This window comes from Podarcis melisellensis, assembly GCF_964234715.1.
Source record: "Podarcis melisellensis genome assembly, chromosome: 2".
In the NCBI taxonomy this organism is placed as follows: Eukaryota; Metazoa; Chordata; class Lepidosauria; order Squamata; family Lacertidae; genus Podarcis; species Podarcis melisellensis.
In genome coordinates, this window is record NC_138529.1 from 86,374,656 (window position 1) to 86,391,580 (window position 16,925).

Here is a 16,925-nt window from a genome sequence, read left to right on the forward strand (position 1 = left end):
AAGTGAGTGTTGTGGAAGGCACCACATATCTGTCATGTGCTTACCAGCACATGCTATGGTCCCTGCAGTTGGAAACACCAAAAACCAGGGTTCCTGGTGATGTGGATTATTGCCTTCTCATGTACCCTTGTGTGAATGTAGCCACATTGCAAATATCTGATTGAACATGTGTGTTGCATGGGCAGACCCTGTCACCTTTGGCCTTATATTTGGGTGTACAGGATGAAATCTGTAAGATCTGAGTTGGGTTGAGCTAGCGCTCAGAGGCTGAGTTAGCATTCATGAATTATATGCAATTTTTTTGACATGGGACTGTAAAGAGGCCAGATTTGTTTGGGCTAGTGCTTTCATTCTTGCTTTGAGGTTCTAGGTTCAATCTCTGGCCTCTCCCACTAATAATAACAAGTGCTTGGTAATAATAACAGAAACCTTGGGAAACTGCTTCCAATTAAACAACACCAAGGTAGTGGGACCAATTGTTTCACTCAGCAGCATTTTTTATCTGCAGTTAATCACACTGGTTAATGGGAAATTACATTCCGCTGCCGCTATGAACACACACTTTTCTTATTTTATGCATGGTAGCTGCTTTAATATCTATATCTATCTAAATGTGCACCCCAATTGTTCAAATATTACCTTTAATTTCTAACCATTATGTCTCCTTCCCAGGCCCCAGTGTTGAGGAGATTGCAAGGAGGTTTTTGGAAGGTGGCCAAAATCTGATCCCGAAAACACGCGAAGATGCAGCTGAATTCACACCCAAAGAACCTAGGAGGAGAGGTTGGGGAAGAAACAGTGTTGTCAGGTGTTTGGACCCTGTGATAGCACCGCTCCTTTAACTGTTTATACTCTAGTCTCCTTTGCAGCTGGAAATGCTTTTGTTCCCAGGAGTTTTGCATGTGTCAAGAAGATGGGCCAACAAGTGGGTATGGTAGCAAGAACACTTGGGCCTCGGCCTCAGTGTATGCATGCACCAGAACAAGATGTGAATGAGGTGGCAGAGTCCAGGCCAGCATATTTTATTCTTACATTATTTTATTCTTATTTATTAATTTATATATATATATACTACATACATGCCAAAATGGCTTCTTAAGGACAAAATCAATTATAAAATATCCACTCGTAATTGAAATGCATGATAGAACAATTCCGCCATATAACTAGATTGTTAAACCACTCTGAGAATTGTAGCTCTGTGAAGAGAATGAGGATCTCCTAATAACTTTCTGCACCCTTAACAGTTTTATTTTGCAGTGTGTGAAGATGTACTTTGTTTTGTGTGAGTTGAATCTTCCAACATTCAGCTTTACTGAACGCCCCTGAGTTCGTATGTGAGGAGAGGGAGAAGAACCTTTCTCTTTCCATTTTCTGTACATACATAATTTCTATCATGTCTCTGCTCTGAACTAAAAAGCCGCAAACATTGTAAGCTTTCCTCCTGATGAAGCAGCTGCTCCATCAGGCTGCCCATTTGGGTTGCCTTTCCAGGTTTTCTTCACAGATGTGGTACATCTGAGGCATTTTAATTCCTGCTCTCCAGAGGGTTTTCATTTTTAAAACAATCTGAAATTGAAAGGAATTCTTAACTCATCAGTTTGTGTTTTATTACCGCAGGACGTGGTATGGCACCAATACTTCCAGCGATTCCTATTTCTTCCACCACCCAGCTTATACAGCAAATGTCAATGAACTGTCTTTGCTTTCAGTTGTCTATGAAAGACACCAAGCAGCAAAAGAGCACAGGTAGATACAATTTCTAGAAAATGAGATAATACTAAATGCTCTGTAGGGCAGAGTTTCCACAGATGCTATGGGAGCCCATGTTGCAATTCTGTTGCTGTGTTAGGCCTTGTAGATACTGGTATCATTTTGCATTTGACTTTACTGCTGGAGGAGCACAGGATTCATGACTACAATATGCCAACATAACCATGGTGTAGCAGTCATTAGTGTAACCGGGCTATTGAGCTGGTACAGCAGGGCTATCCACATGGCTATTTGCCTATAAACAAAGTGTGTGTGTGTGTGTGTGTGTGTGTGTGTGTGTGTGTGTGAGAGAGAGAGAGAGAGAGAGAGAGAGAGAGAGAGAGAGAGAGAGTGATTTACTGGTGAGTGCAAAGAATTTAATAATGAATTTTGACTTCCAGTTTTGATAAAGTGATGTGAAGTATAATGTACAAAAGGCTATTTGCAACTTACAAAAACACCATGTGGAAATGTCAAATGTATCCAGTAGGTTGTATGGAATAAAATTTAATATTTGACGGATTTACAGGAAGACTTTAGGAGAGCTCTTTCCATATGTATGTATGTATGTATGTATGTATGTATGTTTTCCAGGTAAAGCTTATGATGAGAGACTTGACCCGTGTCCTCAAGCTAGGGAGCTGCTCCGAGAAATTTGCCGGACTATGTAAGCATCTTCAAATGTTTAGGATACAACACACCTTTATAGGGTAATCTCACGGGTTATTTTAATAGGTCGAAAGCTCAGCGCGCAACCCCACATCTGCAGTGGGGTGATATGTAGACAGATGTTTTACATAGAGTCCATCTAGGCGTGTAATTGGTTCTCTGGTTGGCAGTAGCTCTCCAGAGTCCCAGGAACTGGCCTTTCCTTACCCTGCACCATGAGAGACTTACTTGAAGAGGACAAGGATTGATCAGTGGGTTCTATACATACAAAACTGGGGATTTGCACCGGTAGCCAACAATGTAGCTCAAACCTAGCTCAAAACATTTTGGCCATTACTGACTCTGGAACGGTCTTAGGGCTACCTCATCTTTAGATGGAAATGTGTATTACTCAGTTAGGCCCCATCCACACCACTAGTTACCAAATGCAGTAATGCATCTATCTGAATACCAGTTGCTGGACAGCACAGAAGGCGAGAGTGCATTTGTGCTGGGTTCCTACTTGAGGGTTTCCCACAGCCATCTGGTTGGCCGCTGTGAGAACAGTATCCTGGACTAGATGGGCCCGTGGCCTGATCTAGCAGGTTCTTCTTATGTTCACTTGCATTCCACTTAAACAGTCACAGGCCTCATGCCTTCCCTCGAAGGATAGTGGGAAGTGTAGCTTGTTAAGGGTGCCAGAGTTGTTAGGAGACCCGTTTCCCTCACAGAGCTACAGTTCCCAGAGTTCACTCATAAGAGTCTTTGGCTGTTAAACCCTTCTGGGAATTGTAGCTCTGTGAGGGGAACAGGGTCTCGTAACCACCTTCAATACCCTTAACAAACTACATTTCCCAGGATTCTTTGTGGGGAGCCATGAGCGATAAAGTGGTATGATAGTGCTTTAAATGTATTGTGTGGATGTTGCCTTTTCTTGAAAATGTAGCCAGCCCGCCCTGCTGTGTTGGGGCCCCCTCCTGCTCATTCCGTTCAGACTCCCTCTCCCAAGTGGCACTTATGTATGTGTGAATTAATTCTAAGTTTCATCCCCTTTCATTTATTTTGCTCTGTAAAGTTGCTGGCAGCCCGAACATGAGAGCTATTGAAAATAATAATCCTGAGAATGACATCAGTTTGTTCTTGTTTTATTATGTATTTTGTGATTTCATTTTGTATTTTTATCCCTCCCCCCCTCACCCCGTGATCTTTGGATGAAAGGTGGTAAACTAACTAACTAACTAACTAACTAACTAACTAACTAACTAACTAACTAAAAAAACCTACTGAAGTCCCAACTCTGCTGACACAGGTGTCTAATAAGAGACACTGCTGTTGTTTCTGTTCCTTTTAGAGCGGAAGAGAGGAATGCAGCCATAACAAAAGGCCATACGAGGCCTCTAATCTTGAGAAATTACATGACAATCCACAGATCACCGTCTCAGGCCTTGAAAAGGGCTTCAGTGTCCCTAATAGCTACCGAGGTCCGGCGTATGAAAGGGAAGAAGTTCTTCTTTTCCTTTCCCGATGGAACATCCCTGATGTTGTATCCTTAGGAATGTATGGGGAACGAGTTTGGGAAATAGGATTGGTTGTTGTTCTTTTCCATCCCTACTGTACAGGGCTTAGGCTTCTTCTGAGTGCAGCTACAAAATTCCGTGTGGCTTCTTGATTAGCAGTTTTTTCAGACCTTTATAATAATAATAATTTATAATAATTTATTATTTATACCCAGCCCATCTGGCTGGGCCTCCCCAGCCACTCTGGGCGGCTTCCATAAAAACCAAAAATACCGTAAAATATCACAAGTTAAAAACTTCCCTGAACAGGGCTGCCTTAAGATGTCTTCTGAATGTCAGGTAGTTGTTTATCGCTTTGACATCTGCTGGAAGGGCGTTCCACAGGGTGGGCGCCACTACCGAGAAGGCCCTCTGCCTGGTTCCCTGTAGCTTTGCTTCTCGCAATGAGGGAACCGCCAGAAGGCCCTCGGCGCTGGACCTCAGCGTACGGGCAGAATGATGGGGGTGGAGACGCTCCTTCAGGTATACTGGACCGAGGCCGTTTAGGGCTTTAAAGGTCAGCACCAACACTTTGAATTGTGCTCGGAAACATACTGGGAGCCAATGTAGGTCTTTCAGGACCGGTGTTATATGGTCTCGGCGGCCACTCCCAGTCACCAGTCTAGCTGCCGCATTCTGGATTAGTTGTAGTTTCCGAGTCATCTTCAAAGGTAGCCCCACGTAGAGTGCATTGCAGTAGTCCAAGCGGGAGATAACCAGAGCATGCACCACTCTGGCGAGACAGTCCGCAGGCAGATAGGGTCTCAGCCTACGTACCAGATGGAGCTGGTAAACAGCTGCCCTGGACACAGATTTGACCTGTGCCTCCATGGACAGCTGTGAGTCCAAAATGACTCCCAGGCTGCGCACCTGGTCCTTCAGGGGCACAGTTACCCCATTCAGGACCAGGGAATCCTCTACACCTGCCCGCCTCCTGTCCCCCAGAAACAGTACTTCTGTCTTGTCAGGATTCAACCTCAATCTGTTAGCCGCCATCCATCCTCCAACCGCCTCCAGACACTCACACAGGACCTTCACTGCCCTCACTGCTTCTGATTTAAAAGAGAGGTAGAGCTGGGTATCATCTTCATACTGATGAACACTCAGCCCAAACCTCCTGATGATCTCTCCCAGTGGCTGCATGTAAATGTTGAAAAGCATGGGGGAGAGGACAGAACCCTGAGGCACCCCACAAGTGAGAGCCCAGGGGTCTGAACACTCATCCCCAACCACCACTTTCTGAACACGGCCCAGGAGGAAGGAGCGGAACCACTGTAGGACAGTGCCCCCAGCTCCCAGCCCCTCAAGACGGTCCAGAAGGATGTTATGGTCGATGGTATCAAACGCCGCTGAGAGATCCAGCAGAACTAGGAAACAGCTCTCACCTTTGTCCCTAGCCCGCCGGAGATCATCAACCAGTGCGACCAAGGCAGTTTCAGTCCCATGATGAGGCCTGAATCCCGACTGGAAGGGATCCAAATGGTCCGCTTCTTCCAGGTGTGCCTGGAGTTGTTCGGCAACCGCTCGCTCTATCACCTTGCCCAAGAATGGAAGATTTGAGACTGGGCGATAGTTGGCCATTGTGGCCGCATCTAAAGATGGTTTTTTAAGAAGCGGTTTAATAACCGCCTCTTTCAGTGGGTCTGGGAAGGCTCCCTCACAGAGGGAAGCATTCACCACCCCACGAAGCCCATCGCCCAGTCCTTCCCGGCTAGCTTTTATAAGCCAGGATGGGCAAGGATCCAGGAGACAGGTGGTTGGTTTCACTCGTCCAAGCAGCCTCGTCCAAACATCCTCGGAGGGAACAGATTGGAATTGATCCCACTCAACTTGACTAGACAGAACTCTAGCACTCTCCCGCCCCGGCCCTGCTCCCACGGTGGAGTCTACTTCTTCCCGAATCTGAGCGATTTTATCTGCAAAAAACTTTGCAAAATCATTGCAGGAGAATATGTGGCCCTTACTGGGCCCCGATGTTACAGGTGGTTCTGCTAAATTGTGAACCACCTGAAAAAGTCTCCTGCTGCTGTTTTCTGCAGATGCAATAGAGGCGGTGAAGAAATTCTTCTTCACCGTCGCTATCGCCACTTGGTAGGCTCGACGTTGAGCTCTAACCTGTGTCCGGTCACATTCGGAATGAGTTATCCGCCACCGGCGCTCTAGCCGTCTCAACGATTGTTTCATTGCCCTCAGATCCGTGGAAAACCACAGGGCTCTCCGGGCTCCATGCAATCGGAGAGGGCGCTTCGGAGCCAAACAGTCAATAGCCCTGGTTAACTCCACATTCCAGCGGGCCACCAGGGAATCAGCTGAAAGGCCATCAACATGGGATAAAGCATCCCCTACCACTCTCTGGAAACCATTTGGATCCATTAAGTGGCGGGGGCGGACCATCCGAATTGGTCCCACCTCCCTGCAGAGGGGATGGGTCGCAGAGAAGTCCAGTTGCACCAGGAAGTGATCTGACCATGGCACTTCTTTTGTTTCACTTTTACTTAGTGTCAGATCACCAACATCCATAGAGGTAAACACCAGGTCCAAGGCATGTCCACGGCTATGGGTTGGGCCAGACTTATTCAGGGACAGCCCCATGGAGGCCATGCTTTCCACGAAGTCCCGAGCTGCCCCTTGTAAGGTTGTGTCGGCATGGATGTTAAAATCCCCTAGGACGACCAAGCTAGGTGTCTCCAGAAGAACATCCACCACGACCTGAAGCAGCTCGGGCAGGGAATCCTTGGTGCAGCGGGGAGGTTGGTACACCAAAAGGAATCCTGTACTGCCCCTATTGCCCAACTTCCAGAACATGCACTCAGAAAACTGGGTCTTCCCAATAGGACGCCTGGTGCAAACTAATGACTTTCTAAAAATCACTGCAACCCCCCTCCCCGCCCACATGACCTGGGTTGCTGTGCGTAAGAGAAACCTGGTGGACAAGCAGCGGCAAGGACAGGCCCATCTGCTTCATCCAACCAAGTCTCTGTTACACATGCCAGATCAAATCCTCCATCCATGATCAAGTCATGGATGGCAGTGGTCTTATGAATCATTGACCTGGCATTGCACAGCAGCACCTTCAGGTCATGTGGGTATCCCTTGCTGATTCTAGTATCCATCCGGTCAGGACCAGACCCGGAGGCAGGAATAGTCCTCAGACAACGACTAAACCTGCCTCCTCTGTAATGACATGGTCTGGTCTTAGCGTAACTCCTCCTCCTACCCGTGATCACTGAGATCGGTTGTCCCAGTGCATCCCCCCCTGTGGAACATGCCCCAGCCATTTTGCGGGCTGGGGCCTTTAATGGATCTAGACCTTTAATGGATCTAGACTGTTTGGTTTATCTCTGTAAGCCAAACCTCCTGTGCTGGATTGGAATATTTACAGGTCAGCTGATTGTGGGGCTTGCTGCAAAGAACTGCACTGGGCGTGATGCACTGTACTTTGCAAGGGCCACTGACCAACGGATCAGCGGTGCCTGCTTTGGCACATTACATCTTAACCTGCTCCACACATGACACCACTGTATGTGACATCAGGCGCAGGGTAGGTGGACATGGCTTGGCCTCGCAGGACAAATGGGGTGGGGCTTCCTCCAAAGAGAGATGGGAGAAGCCAGTGGAGGATGCTCCATTAGGTCCAATGAGGCAGTGCCCCACCAACCTGAGTCTGCCCTTGTTTGCTTGCCTCACAATCAATGAGTCAGGGGTGGCTCTTCCTGTCATTGTCTCTAGCGCCACCTGCTGTTGGTCTCCTTTCCTTCTACCCTACCATCACCAATAGGCACTAGGCACCACTTTGGAGGAACCCAGAGTAGATTTGGCAGTGGGGGCTGCACAAAGGGGGAGGGCAGGACAAATGGGGCAGGGCTTCCTCCAAAGAGTGATGGGGGAAGCCAGTGGAGGATGCTCCATTAGGTCCAATGAGGCAGTGCCCCACCAACCTGAGTCTGTCCTTGTTTGCTTGCCTTGCAATCAATGAGTCAGGGTTGGCTCTGCCTGTCATTGTCTCTAGCGCCACCTGCTGTTAGTCTCCTTTCCTTCTACCCTACCAGCACCAATAGGCACTAGGCACCACTTTGGAGGAACCCAGAGTAGATTTGGCAGTGGGGGCTGCACAAAGGGGGAGGGAAGGGGAAATTGCATTGCACTTGTGGATGTAAGGATGCAAATGAGTGAATGGAAGAAAAGGTGCAGCAAAGTGTGCCCGTTCCAGTTCTGAAATTCATTTGAGATTCCTAATGAAGTTGGCATCTGAGAGCTGTAGAATTTAGGACAGAGCAAACCCACAGAATGAGAAACTATCAGAAATCCCCTCATCCCTGTTGTGTGAGGGCTTGCAGAGGACACGGGCTCACTTTCTGTGGGATGTCACTTTACCGTACCCCAAATTTGAGGGCAGGAAAAGAGGTCAGAGGAGAGAGCCTTAATGAGATCTACAGCCACACTCCAAGAATCTCCCCCCCCCAATGCCAGCCAAATAATGGCTGCACTGTAGCCTTCTAAGATCAGTAGCTAAGGGAGCAATGGCACAAAAAACCAAGGGGGTGATGTAATTCAAGTACTGCTAGCTTAGCTGGTCTGCTGAAGCCTCTCTGCTTGCATTGCAAGAGCACAGAGCTAAGCTATTTCAAATCCTTTGCCCTCTTGCTTTCTCTTCTCTCCCTCCCTCCCCAAACTTCCTTGACAGCCCCTTGGCTGCAGTTCATTTGGAGTTGTTTCACAGAAGCACATGCTCCATTTGATCTTTCCACCAAACTGGGAATTAAGAATGAAAGACTCTGACAGTGCAGGCTTTCAGATCACTTCTGTAGTTCAATTGACTCCATTTGTCAGTCTCCGTTTTCTAACACAGTGCGTTAAACACAAAGCCTCATTTTGAGACCTTTACATACCCCCTTTTTTCTAGCTGATCACTTTGGCTAATAGATTCTTTTCCTTGCTGCGCTGCTTATGAACATGTCGGGGAAATAACTCCTCTGAGGCAGATTGCTTCACAGACAGAGGCACCTTATGCTCCATCAGACACTCAGAAGCCTTGAATAAAACTTCACTACTGGCAGTTTGGCAAGGATCTGCATATGAAAATGATACAAAAAGGCAAAAAGCCCTAGAATGATGAGGACAATGATTTTAGATATAGAGTACGCACTTGCTAATCTCCCTTCATGGGGAAAGCTAGTGCATCAGAGGAGGCTAATTAATTGTGTTAGTTTTGCACTTGCAGAGACTTTAAAGTGATTCCTTCTCTCCCCCCCCCCCGTGCCCTTCCCCCACACTACCAGGCCATGGGCAAGAGTCTGGGATGAATCAGCTGCAGGAAACAAGGAGCTGGTTAGAGGAGGAAGCCAGTAGTCAGGACTCAAGAGTAAATCAGAACCATAGACCTTATAATTCAGAGATATGCCCAGTGTTTTTTTTCCCCAAGGGGTACTCAAAGGCACGTAGTACCATCACGCACCCCCAATGTTAAAAGTGTGCAGTTACTGTAACAACTTCATGGTGAGTGCTGGTACCTTATTTACTTTTTTTTATTTATTTTAAAAGCAGTGGCTATGACCTTAGTATTAAGAAGCTGGTAATTTGAGGACTTGTAATAATACAAGTTCCCACAACGGATAATAAGATAAATGCCTTTCTTTTCTTTTTCTTTCTAAAAAAGTGTGATATTACTTGACCCATGTCAAAGTTACCCATCAGGAAGTGTTGCTGTCTACCAGTTTCCCATATGCTGTGTAGGAAGAACCATCACCCTTCTGTTTCAGGATGCTCCTAGTCAAACGCTTCTAGGTACAATTACGTCTCAGGGCCATTCGTGGATACGCTATTGCTTTAAGGCCAGGTGAGTGTCCCTTATTGATCCTAAATGTTTGGTCAGGGGGTGGAGCGGGGAAAAGTGCAACAGCTGAGTATGCAGTGGATTCTGAGTACTGATGTTAGATAGGCCATTGGCCTGATCCAGTAGGACTCTCCTTATTCCCAAATGTCTAAACAAGAAGGGAGCAGCACCTTCAAAACAGTGGTGAAAGCATACTGAGAGATTACTTTAAAAAAAAAAACCCACATTGAATTATACTGACCTTGGTTCAGTTGTTCACAATTGGCACTGGCATTGCTTCTGCTTACCTAGAAAAGTCCTGGGGCTGTGCGGTTGAATGGGTGGGGCTGACACTGCTGATCTGGCACTCCCACTGGTGCACATGCATGCCCCGAGCTCCCTACCTCTCCACCACATGGGCATCACTGCTTAGGCCAAAAAGGATGGGCATCACCAGAAAGGTCACAAATGTGCATGTAATTTACACATGTATAGATGCGAATTTAGAATTCATTACTATAATTTACTATAATCAGGGATAGGGAACCTGCAGTCCTCCAGACACTGTTGGACTCCAGGGCTAATTGGCTCCATTCTCTACGGCCATTGATCAGGGATGGTGGAGGTTGTAGTATAACAACATCTGGAGGTGCACATGTTAGCCACAATCCATCTCACCATAGTGGGCAAGGCTGTGGCCAGCTCAACTGGGTGCCTGCTGTTCAGGGGCTCACTGCTGATGGGTAGTTTCAAGGTCGCTGCTCTCACTTCTTATGGCTTGCTTTTCTTTAAACTGGACTTGAACCAAACGGCCCAAACAGAAGACTACTTTTAGTTGAGGACTGTCATCCTGTGAAAGCCCTTCAAAGAGAGGACTGTCCTCTGTAAAGTAGCACACATGGGTACCGTAATCCTGACCCAAGCCATGCTCATTTAGAGCAAACTGTTTATATTGATAGCTTTACCTGCACATGTCTCATAGGCTCAGAACATTCAACTCTGCTGACTGGGTGGTGGTAGTAACTTCAGGATTATAAAGATATTAATGAGTGCTTATAGAAATGCCTTCATTTCCTGGACCTCTTAGGTATCATGTGAGAGAGGCATTATCTCAGTTTTACAGATGAATAAACAAGAAACACAGAGAAAGCTCAAGGTCACATAACTAGCCAGTGACATGGATGGAAAAGCCAAGGGCCATAACCCCAATTAAATCAAATGTGCCTTATCGTTCATGGTAGACTTTTAAAACCAAGTAGTGTAGATCTGTTACTGGTCATTTATTGTCATGATTTGCATCCATCATTCCTTTTATATGGGAGGATTAATTAATTATCTCACTTCTCAGCCTTTAAAGCGTGTGATACAGGAAGCTGCTAATGGCAGATGTTAAAAGCCTAACCCCACTGGGTGTAACTAATGGTTACGCTACGTGGCAATGCTCAGGGAGAAAAAGGTCATTGGAGTGATGAGGATTTGGAAAGGGGATTGTAAAAGGGGGGTGGGGGGACTAACATAGTTCTGCAGCCAGACAGGGGCAGGCCAGAAACAGTTACGCGTGATATTTCCTGGGGAGTAAAGAGCAACCAGAACAAAAGCACAGCAGCTATAGAGAGATCTGAGGAAACTGAGAGGCCAGGGTTAAAGAGGCCATGGCTGGAGGCAGCCATGAATACCAGTTGCTGAAAACCACAGGAGGGAAGAGTGTTCTTGCGCTTAGGTGCTGCTTGAGGATTTCACACAGACATCTGGGTGGCCTCTGTGACAGCAGGGTGCTGGACTAGATGGGCTAACTAGTCTGCTCTGGCAGATTCTTCTGTCCATAGGAAAGTAGGGACCCCTAAAAAGGGGAAGACTGACTGGTGTGCCTGTGGGAATGAGGAAAGGGATCATTAGATTGACCACCTGACTTATCATCATCAGAAGAAATCACACAATGATGTAAATGCATGCAACTAGCCAGTTTTAACAATTTCTGAAAGCCTGCAAGGATTTAGTTTCCACACCAGAGAAACGTAGTGGCCCAGCTGGCTGGTAGTTAGAAAAAAGACACATGTGAGAGTTGAGAGTTGGCAGTGATGTGACCTAGAAGTAAAGCAGCAAGCTTTTGTTTGAATCTAAGGCTCTGGCTATGGGAGAAACAAGACCCTTTAGGGTGTTGATGCTGTGAACCCCTCCTTCATAGGCTCAGGCTATATATGTGTGTAAATAAACCCTTCATCATAAAGGTACCACAGTCTCCACTGTGCCTCATTCCCAAAGAAACATGAATCCTGGGTAAGTGCCTGGAACCTCTGGAATCTCACACCGCTTGGAGATTGGGGAGGTGTGAAACAGTATTATAACATCTATTGTGGGCTATGAATATCATGGTTCAATCACATCAGTTCAGGATATTAAAAAACTGGGCCACTGAGTTCCTTGTTATGAATTTCCCAATATTACTGCAATCACTACAGTCAGAATCTTTATTATGTATGTATTCCCATTTAGTATTAAATTGCATAGTTTAACTGTTTTTCCTCTCACCCAGCTGTTCAATAGCACTGATGATGAATAATGAAGGAGGGAGCATTAGAGACAAGGATGGCTATTTAACCCAGCACTGGAGCTGGTATTCCAAAAACCAGGTTCTGCAGTCGTTAGACTATCAGGTATCAAATGAAACTCTCAGACCAAAGAATCCACTAACATCTCACATTTTTGGAATAGTTGTCTCTGTGGTTGGTCTCTCTAGAATTCTACAAAGATCTGTAAACGTGTGCTCTTCTAGCTGAGAGAAATTATAGGCAGAGATTCTAGATTATGCTTTGTTCCTGCTGGTTTCCAGAGTCACATTTTTAAAATCCCAGAACTGCCAGCAGGCACTGGGCTAGTTGCCACAAACTCACTTGTGTGAGGGTTCCCAGAGACAATATCACAGCTGCTGAACTTCTGCCTTGGTCCTCTCTCTGCTGTGCTGCTGGGGGCTAATACATGGTTTGGCTTAGCATGTCATCTCAACCCTGGTTTGTAGTTTGTCTTGCTCCAGATAAACCATGAGCTGTAATCAAGATTTGTTTGTGAGTTGTCTGGATGAGAAGCCATGAGGTTAGGTTTGGATAACACACTTAGCCAGACCATGGCTTAGCTCATGGCGTGTTGAGTGCACTCACACAACTAATGTCATCTAGCTTGGAACTCAAATGCCTCATTTGTCCAAGACTTGAGTTTGCTGTGGACATAAAGTACTATAATGAACTTCCCATCAGAATCACAGTAACATGAAGCCTAAATAATGTGGAACCTGCACCCCAAATTTGGGCAACATTTCCCCACAAATTCTTCACCACTAGTTGAGGGAACTTTTAGATGTGGGAAAGAAGGCTTTTACACTTTGCATTGCACCCAACTAAATTATACTCAGGTATGACTCATTGAAATTAAGTCTGTCATGTCTACTAATGGGACTGCTCTGAGTAGAACTGACCCTGGATACAATCATGTAAGCATGATGACAGTGGCAAATGCCAATTGTGTGAATCAGCCCCTAAGACTTTCATTATCTTCTTTTATTCCTTAGATAAATGAACAGCTAAAACTCAAGGTTGTTAATCAAAATTCAATGACAATTACTTTCACCGAACAAAGTGAAAGCATCACCTTGTCTTTGGTAAGAGAGGGATGCACACATAGATCCAAATCTGATAGACAGGTAAGAAGTCACAGCATGGAAACAACATTATGCAAGTAACAATAGGATATCCAGTAACTGCGTGTCCATTGACTTTTTCATAACCCTGAGGGAAATTTCTAGAAGTAACATTTGAAAACTTGTCCTAGGTCTAATTTTCTCTAGTACAGCAATCCTGTTATCTCTCTTTTTGGGATACAAAAGTCTTACCTCCGTACACTGTAGATTGTGATAGAATCTATCTATCTATCTATCTGATCGTCCCTCAACGTAAGTTCCTAACATACAGCTAACATACAAATCACATATACATAGTAAATTCTCACAAAGCATTAAAAATGGAATAATCATTTAAGATAGCATACAACAAACTCCATAGGTACCACCACAATCCACAGGATGAAGGAGTATCATTTTTTAAAAATCGTTTTTATTAATTTTCCAATAAAAACAGCCAATTAACATATCCATCAAATCATAATCATAATCCAATTATAATCCAATAAAAAACAACCAAATTACAGTCCTAATTATTATTTTTTTCTGGGCTTCCCATAGTCTGGACCTCTGAAGTATATCTACAATATCTTCGTTCCTGCCTTCTTCTTCTTGTTCTCATATTTTCCACATTCTGATCTTAACGCTTTAAAGTTCTCCGTCTCTGGCTATGCGATTCTCAATCATGTCAGAAATCATATATCCTTTCATCCATTGAGTTCAGCTTTGTTTATGTATATTTATTTTTTCAACTGTTGATTTGCCAACGCAGCTTTTCCTTATTTCATTCCAGTCTTCCAATCCGGGCTGTTGTCCAAGTCTGTCATTTGAAATTTAATGACGCAGTAACTTCCATGTGGTTAATTGTTAAATTGTTGAGCATACTGTTTGCAATGTTGCGATGTAAATGAACTGTATTCCACAGATATAAGTCATTTGATGATCGATCAGCCTTCCCGGAGACCACACAACACCCCCCCCCCCGGGCCTTAGAAGGGGGGGTTGAGAGACATCCATTTGGCCTTCTCTCTCGCTCATAATGAAGGAATTCTGCAAACAGATGCACTGTTGTTTGTTGCTTAGTCGTTTAGTCGTGTATCCAACTCTTCGTGACCCCATGGACCAGAGCACGCCAGGCACTCCTGTCTTCCACCGCCTCCCGCAGTTTGGTCAGACTGTGTTTGTAGCTTCCAGAACACTGTCTAACCATCTCATCCTCTGTCGTCCCCTTCTTCTTGTGCCCTCCATCTTTCCCAACATCAGGGTCTTTTCCAGGGAGTCTTCTCTTCTCGTGAGGTGGCCAAAGTATTGGAGCCTCAGCTTCACGATCTGTCCTTCCAGTGAGCACTCAGGGCTGATTTCCTTAAGAATGGATACGTTTGATCTTCTTGCAGTCCATGGGACTCTCAAGAGTCTCCTCCAGCACCATAACTCAAAAGCATCAATTCTTCAGCGATCAGCCTTCTTTATGGTCCAGCTCTCACTTCCATACATCACTACTGGGAGATGCACTGTATGTTATCCCAAATTGTTGTCTGAAGTCTTTATAAACTCAGCTATTTCCCACTTTCCTCAAAAAAGGGAGGAACTCTTATTTTTCCGTGCTGTGTCATATTAACAAGTGCCATCTTGTTTCTTCTTTTATCTTTATCAAGTCTTTCAAGTCTAAGTAAAGCTGTGCAATTAAATACTTAATTATAAATAGAAGTCCATATGTACTTTTTTTTTAAAAAAAAGGTTTCTTGATGAGGCTTGGCATAGAAAATGAATTGTAGATATTGAGAAGAGAAAAAAGGACATACCAATCACCTCCGTAATCCAAATGCCATGATGAGAATCTCTTTGAAGTCCGAGCTTAAGCACCAGGGACCGTACAGTTCTGCAGGTTTTTCTCAATTTTCTTCGGTCCAGACTATGTCTGTTTATTGTCCAAATCTAATTATTTTATCAAACAGATATTTCCGGCTTATGAGAGTGACTTCGGAGAGTGCCAGCCGTGTTGTGCTCTGGGACCCAGCGTCCTGCCGCTTGCACCTTGATGCAAGCTGACAATCTTGGATGGTCTGTGGGTCTATGAGACAGTCCTCCCCAACCCTGGGGAGTCTGCCAGGGCTAATTACCCCCATATCAACCCTGGATTACCAGCATGGCTGGGGTCTGATCGTGTGGGAGTCAGCCATTTCTCACTGCCGGAAACAGGAAGCCTAAGGGGTATCATTTTAGTCTGGTTGTTTCCATTCCGGATAAGAAAAGGCAGCGTATCACATTTGTGGTGATATTTTTGTGTTATGCTATCGCACATTGTACTGCTAGCGATGTCTCATCACAAGGGATGCCTCATGCTTGTATCACAGATCTCTGCGGTGAGGTGACCAGACTGTGCATAGTCTTCCACCCATGTGATTCCTAACAGCACATTTGGTTTCATGCGTTGTTTGGTCCTAAGTTTTCCAGCACATTGCCTTAAGCCTCAGACATTAGAGTGCTGTGCCCTTTAGCTAACACATCCCTGTAGCTGGGTTTTATGCTTATCAGCAAAAGCTAACTCTTCTATGAAGGCGAGTAAGCAAACTATGCTTGCCTCTTCCTTAATAATAATAAAAAGAAGGTATGCCACATTTGACTCTTTTCAAATTGCTTCCCTGGAGTCCCATTGACCTTTGAAGAGTAGCCCTCAGGAACGGCACTGAAACCTGCATTAAAGGCAACCTCCTTTCTTTAAGAGCCTATTTCCTGGTCTTTCTTCTAAATATTTATTTTGTGAATGCACTTTTGTGGAAAGACAGCCTTTGCATTAAAATGCTTTATTACCCCACAGACTGCCTTCATAGGCTGGCTGAATGACATATTTCTCAGCCACTTGGTGTTAATTGGGCCATTCTTTAGATTAAGAATTCATTGTTGTCCCAGCTGGCATTCCCCCCAACTGCTTCCACTTCTTAAATACAGTGTGTGTGTGTGTTGTGTGTACAATATATAGATATATAGATATGTATGTATATTTTAAATTCCCTTTTCTCGTTGAGAGCAAAACTGTTGATGTATGTGTTAGGAAAACAAAAATATTTTCAAATCCATATTTGTAAAATTTGCTAGAATTTGTAACTGCAGTGCCTTGTGCATTCAGAGGAAGGTTAGGTGCTGAACTGTGCACGCTGGTATTGTGGGTTTTAGCAGGGGATATTCCCTTATTTCCAAATAGCACAAAATGCAGCAAGGGCCACTTCTCCCATGGATAAATTTCCATTTGCCCAAATATAATAATAATAATTCCTTTTCTCTTTACTTACCACAGCCGACTGGGAAAAGCACAGATAGTGGTGACCAGGAAGGACAATGGGTCAGAGCCTTAACAGAGATTAAGAAGAGGTTTGAGAAGATAGTGAGACAATTTATAAATGGCATTTTGATGGTCTCAGGTAGGTATAGTAATTCTTATTGGTCATGTGGTATTCATATTGCATGTAATTTAATTTGCATCATGAGG

At 44.9% G+C, this 16,925-nt stretch overlaps 1 protein-coding gene and 1 long non-coding RNA gene across 11 annotated transcripts in view; one reads left to right on the forward strand and one right to left on the reverse strand.

The window, feature by feature from the left end:
• Positions 1-16,925, reverse strand: part of LOC309365292 — a 36,952-nt gene that overhangs the window by 16,572 nt on the left and 3,455 nt on the right. For 2 of the 3 annotated variants that reach the window (XR_014165971.1, XR_014165972.1), the window contains exons 2-3: positions 16,729-16,786; positions 640-771 (exon numbers count right to left, since the gene is read on the reverse strand). This is a non-coding gene — a long non-coding RNA (uncharacterized lncRNA). Of the gene's footprint in view, positions 1-639; positions 772-8,845; positions 9,026-16,728; positions 16,787-16,925 lie in introns of all 3 variants that reach the window. The other variant, XR_014165970.1, reaches the window with a different exon arrangement.
• The window catches only part of LOC309364425 (uncharacterized protein C3orf20 homolog), a 51,394-nt gene that overhangs the window by 3,842 nt on the left and 30,627 nt on the right, over positions 1-16,925 (forward strand). For all 8 annotated transcript variants that reach the window (XM_081901677.1, XM_081901678.1, XM_081901672.1 and 5 more), the window contains 8 exons: positions 673-783; positions 1,621-1,749; positions 2,347-2,419; positions 3,752-3,943; positions 9,640-9,792; positions 12,302-12,422; positions 13,331-13,462; positions 16,734-16,857. In XM_081901677.1, coding sequence (XP_081757803.1) covers positions 673-783; positions 1,621-1,749; positions 2,347-2,419; positions 3,752-3,943; positions 9,640-9,792; positions 12,302-12,422; positions 13,331-13,462; positions 16,734-16,857 — 1,035 coding nt within the window. The remainder of the gene's footprint in view (positions 1-672; positions 784-1,620; positions 1,750-2,346; positions 2,420-3,751; positions 3,944-9,639; positions 9,793-12,301; positions 12,423-13,330; positions 13,463-16,733; positions 16,858-16,925) is intronic.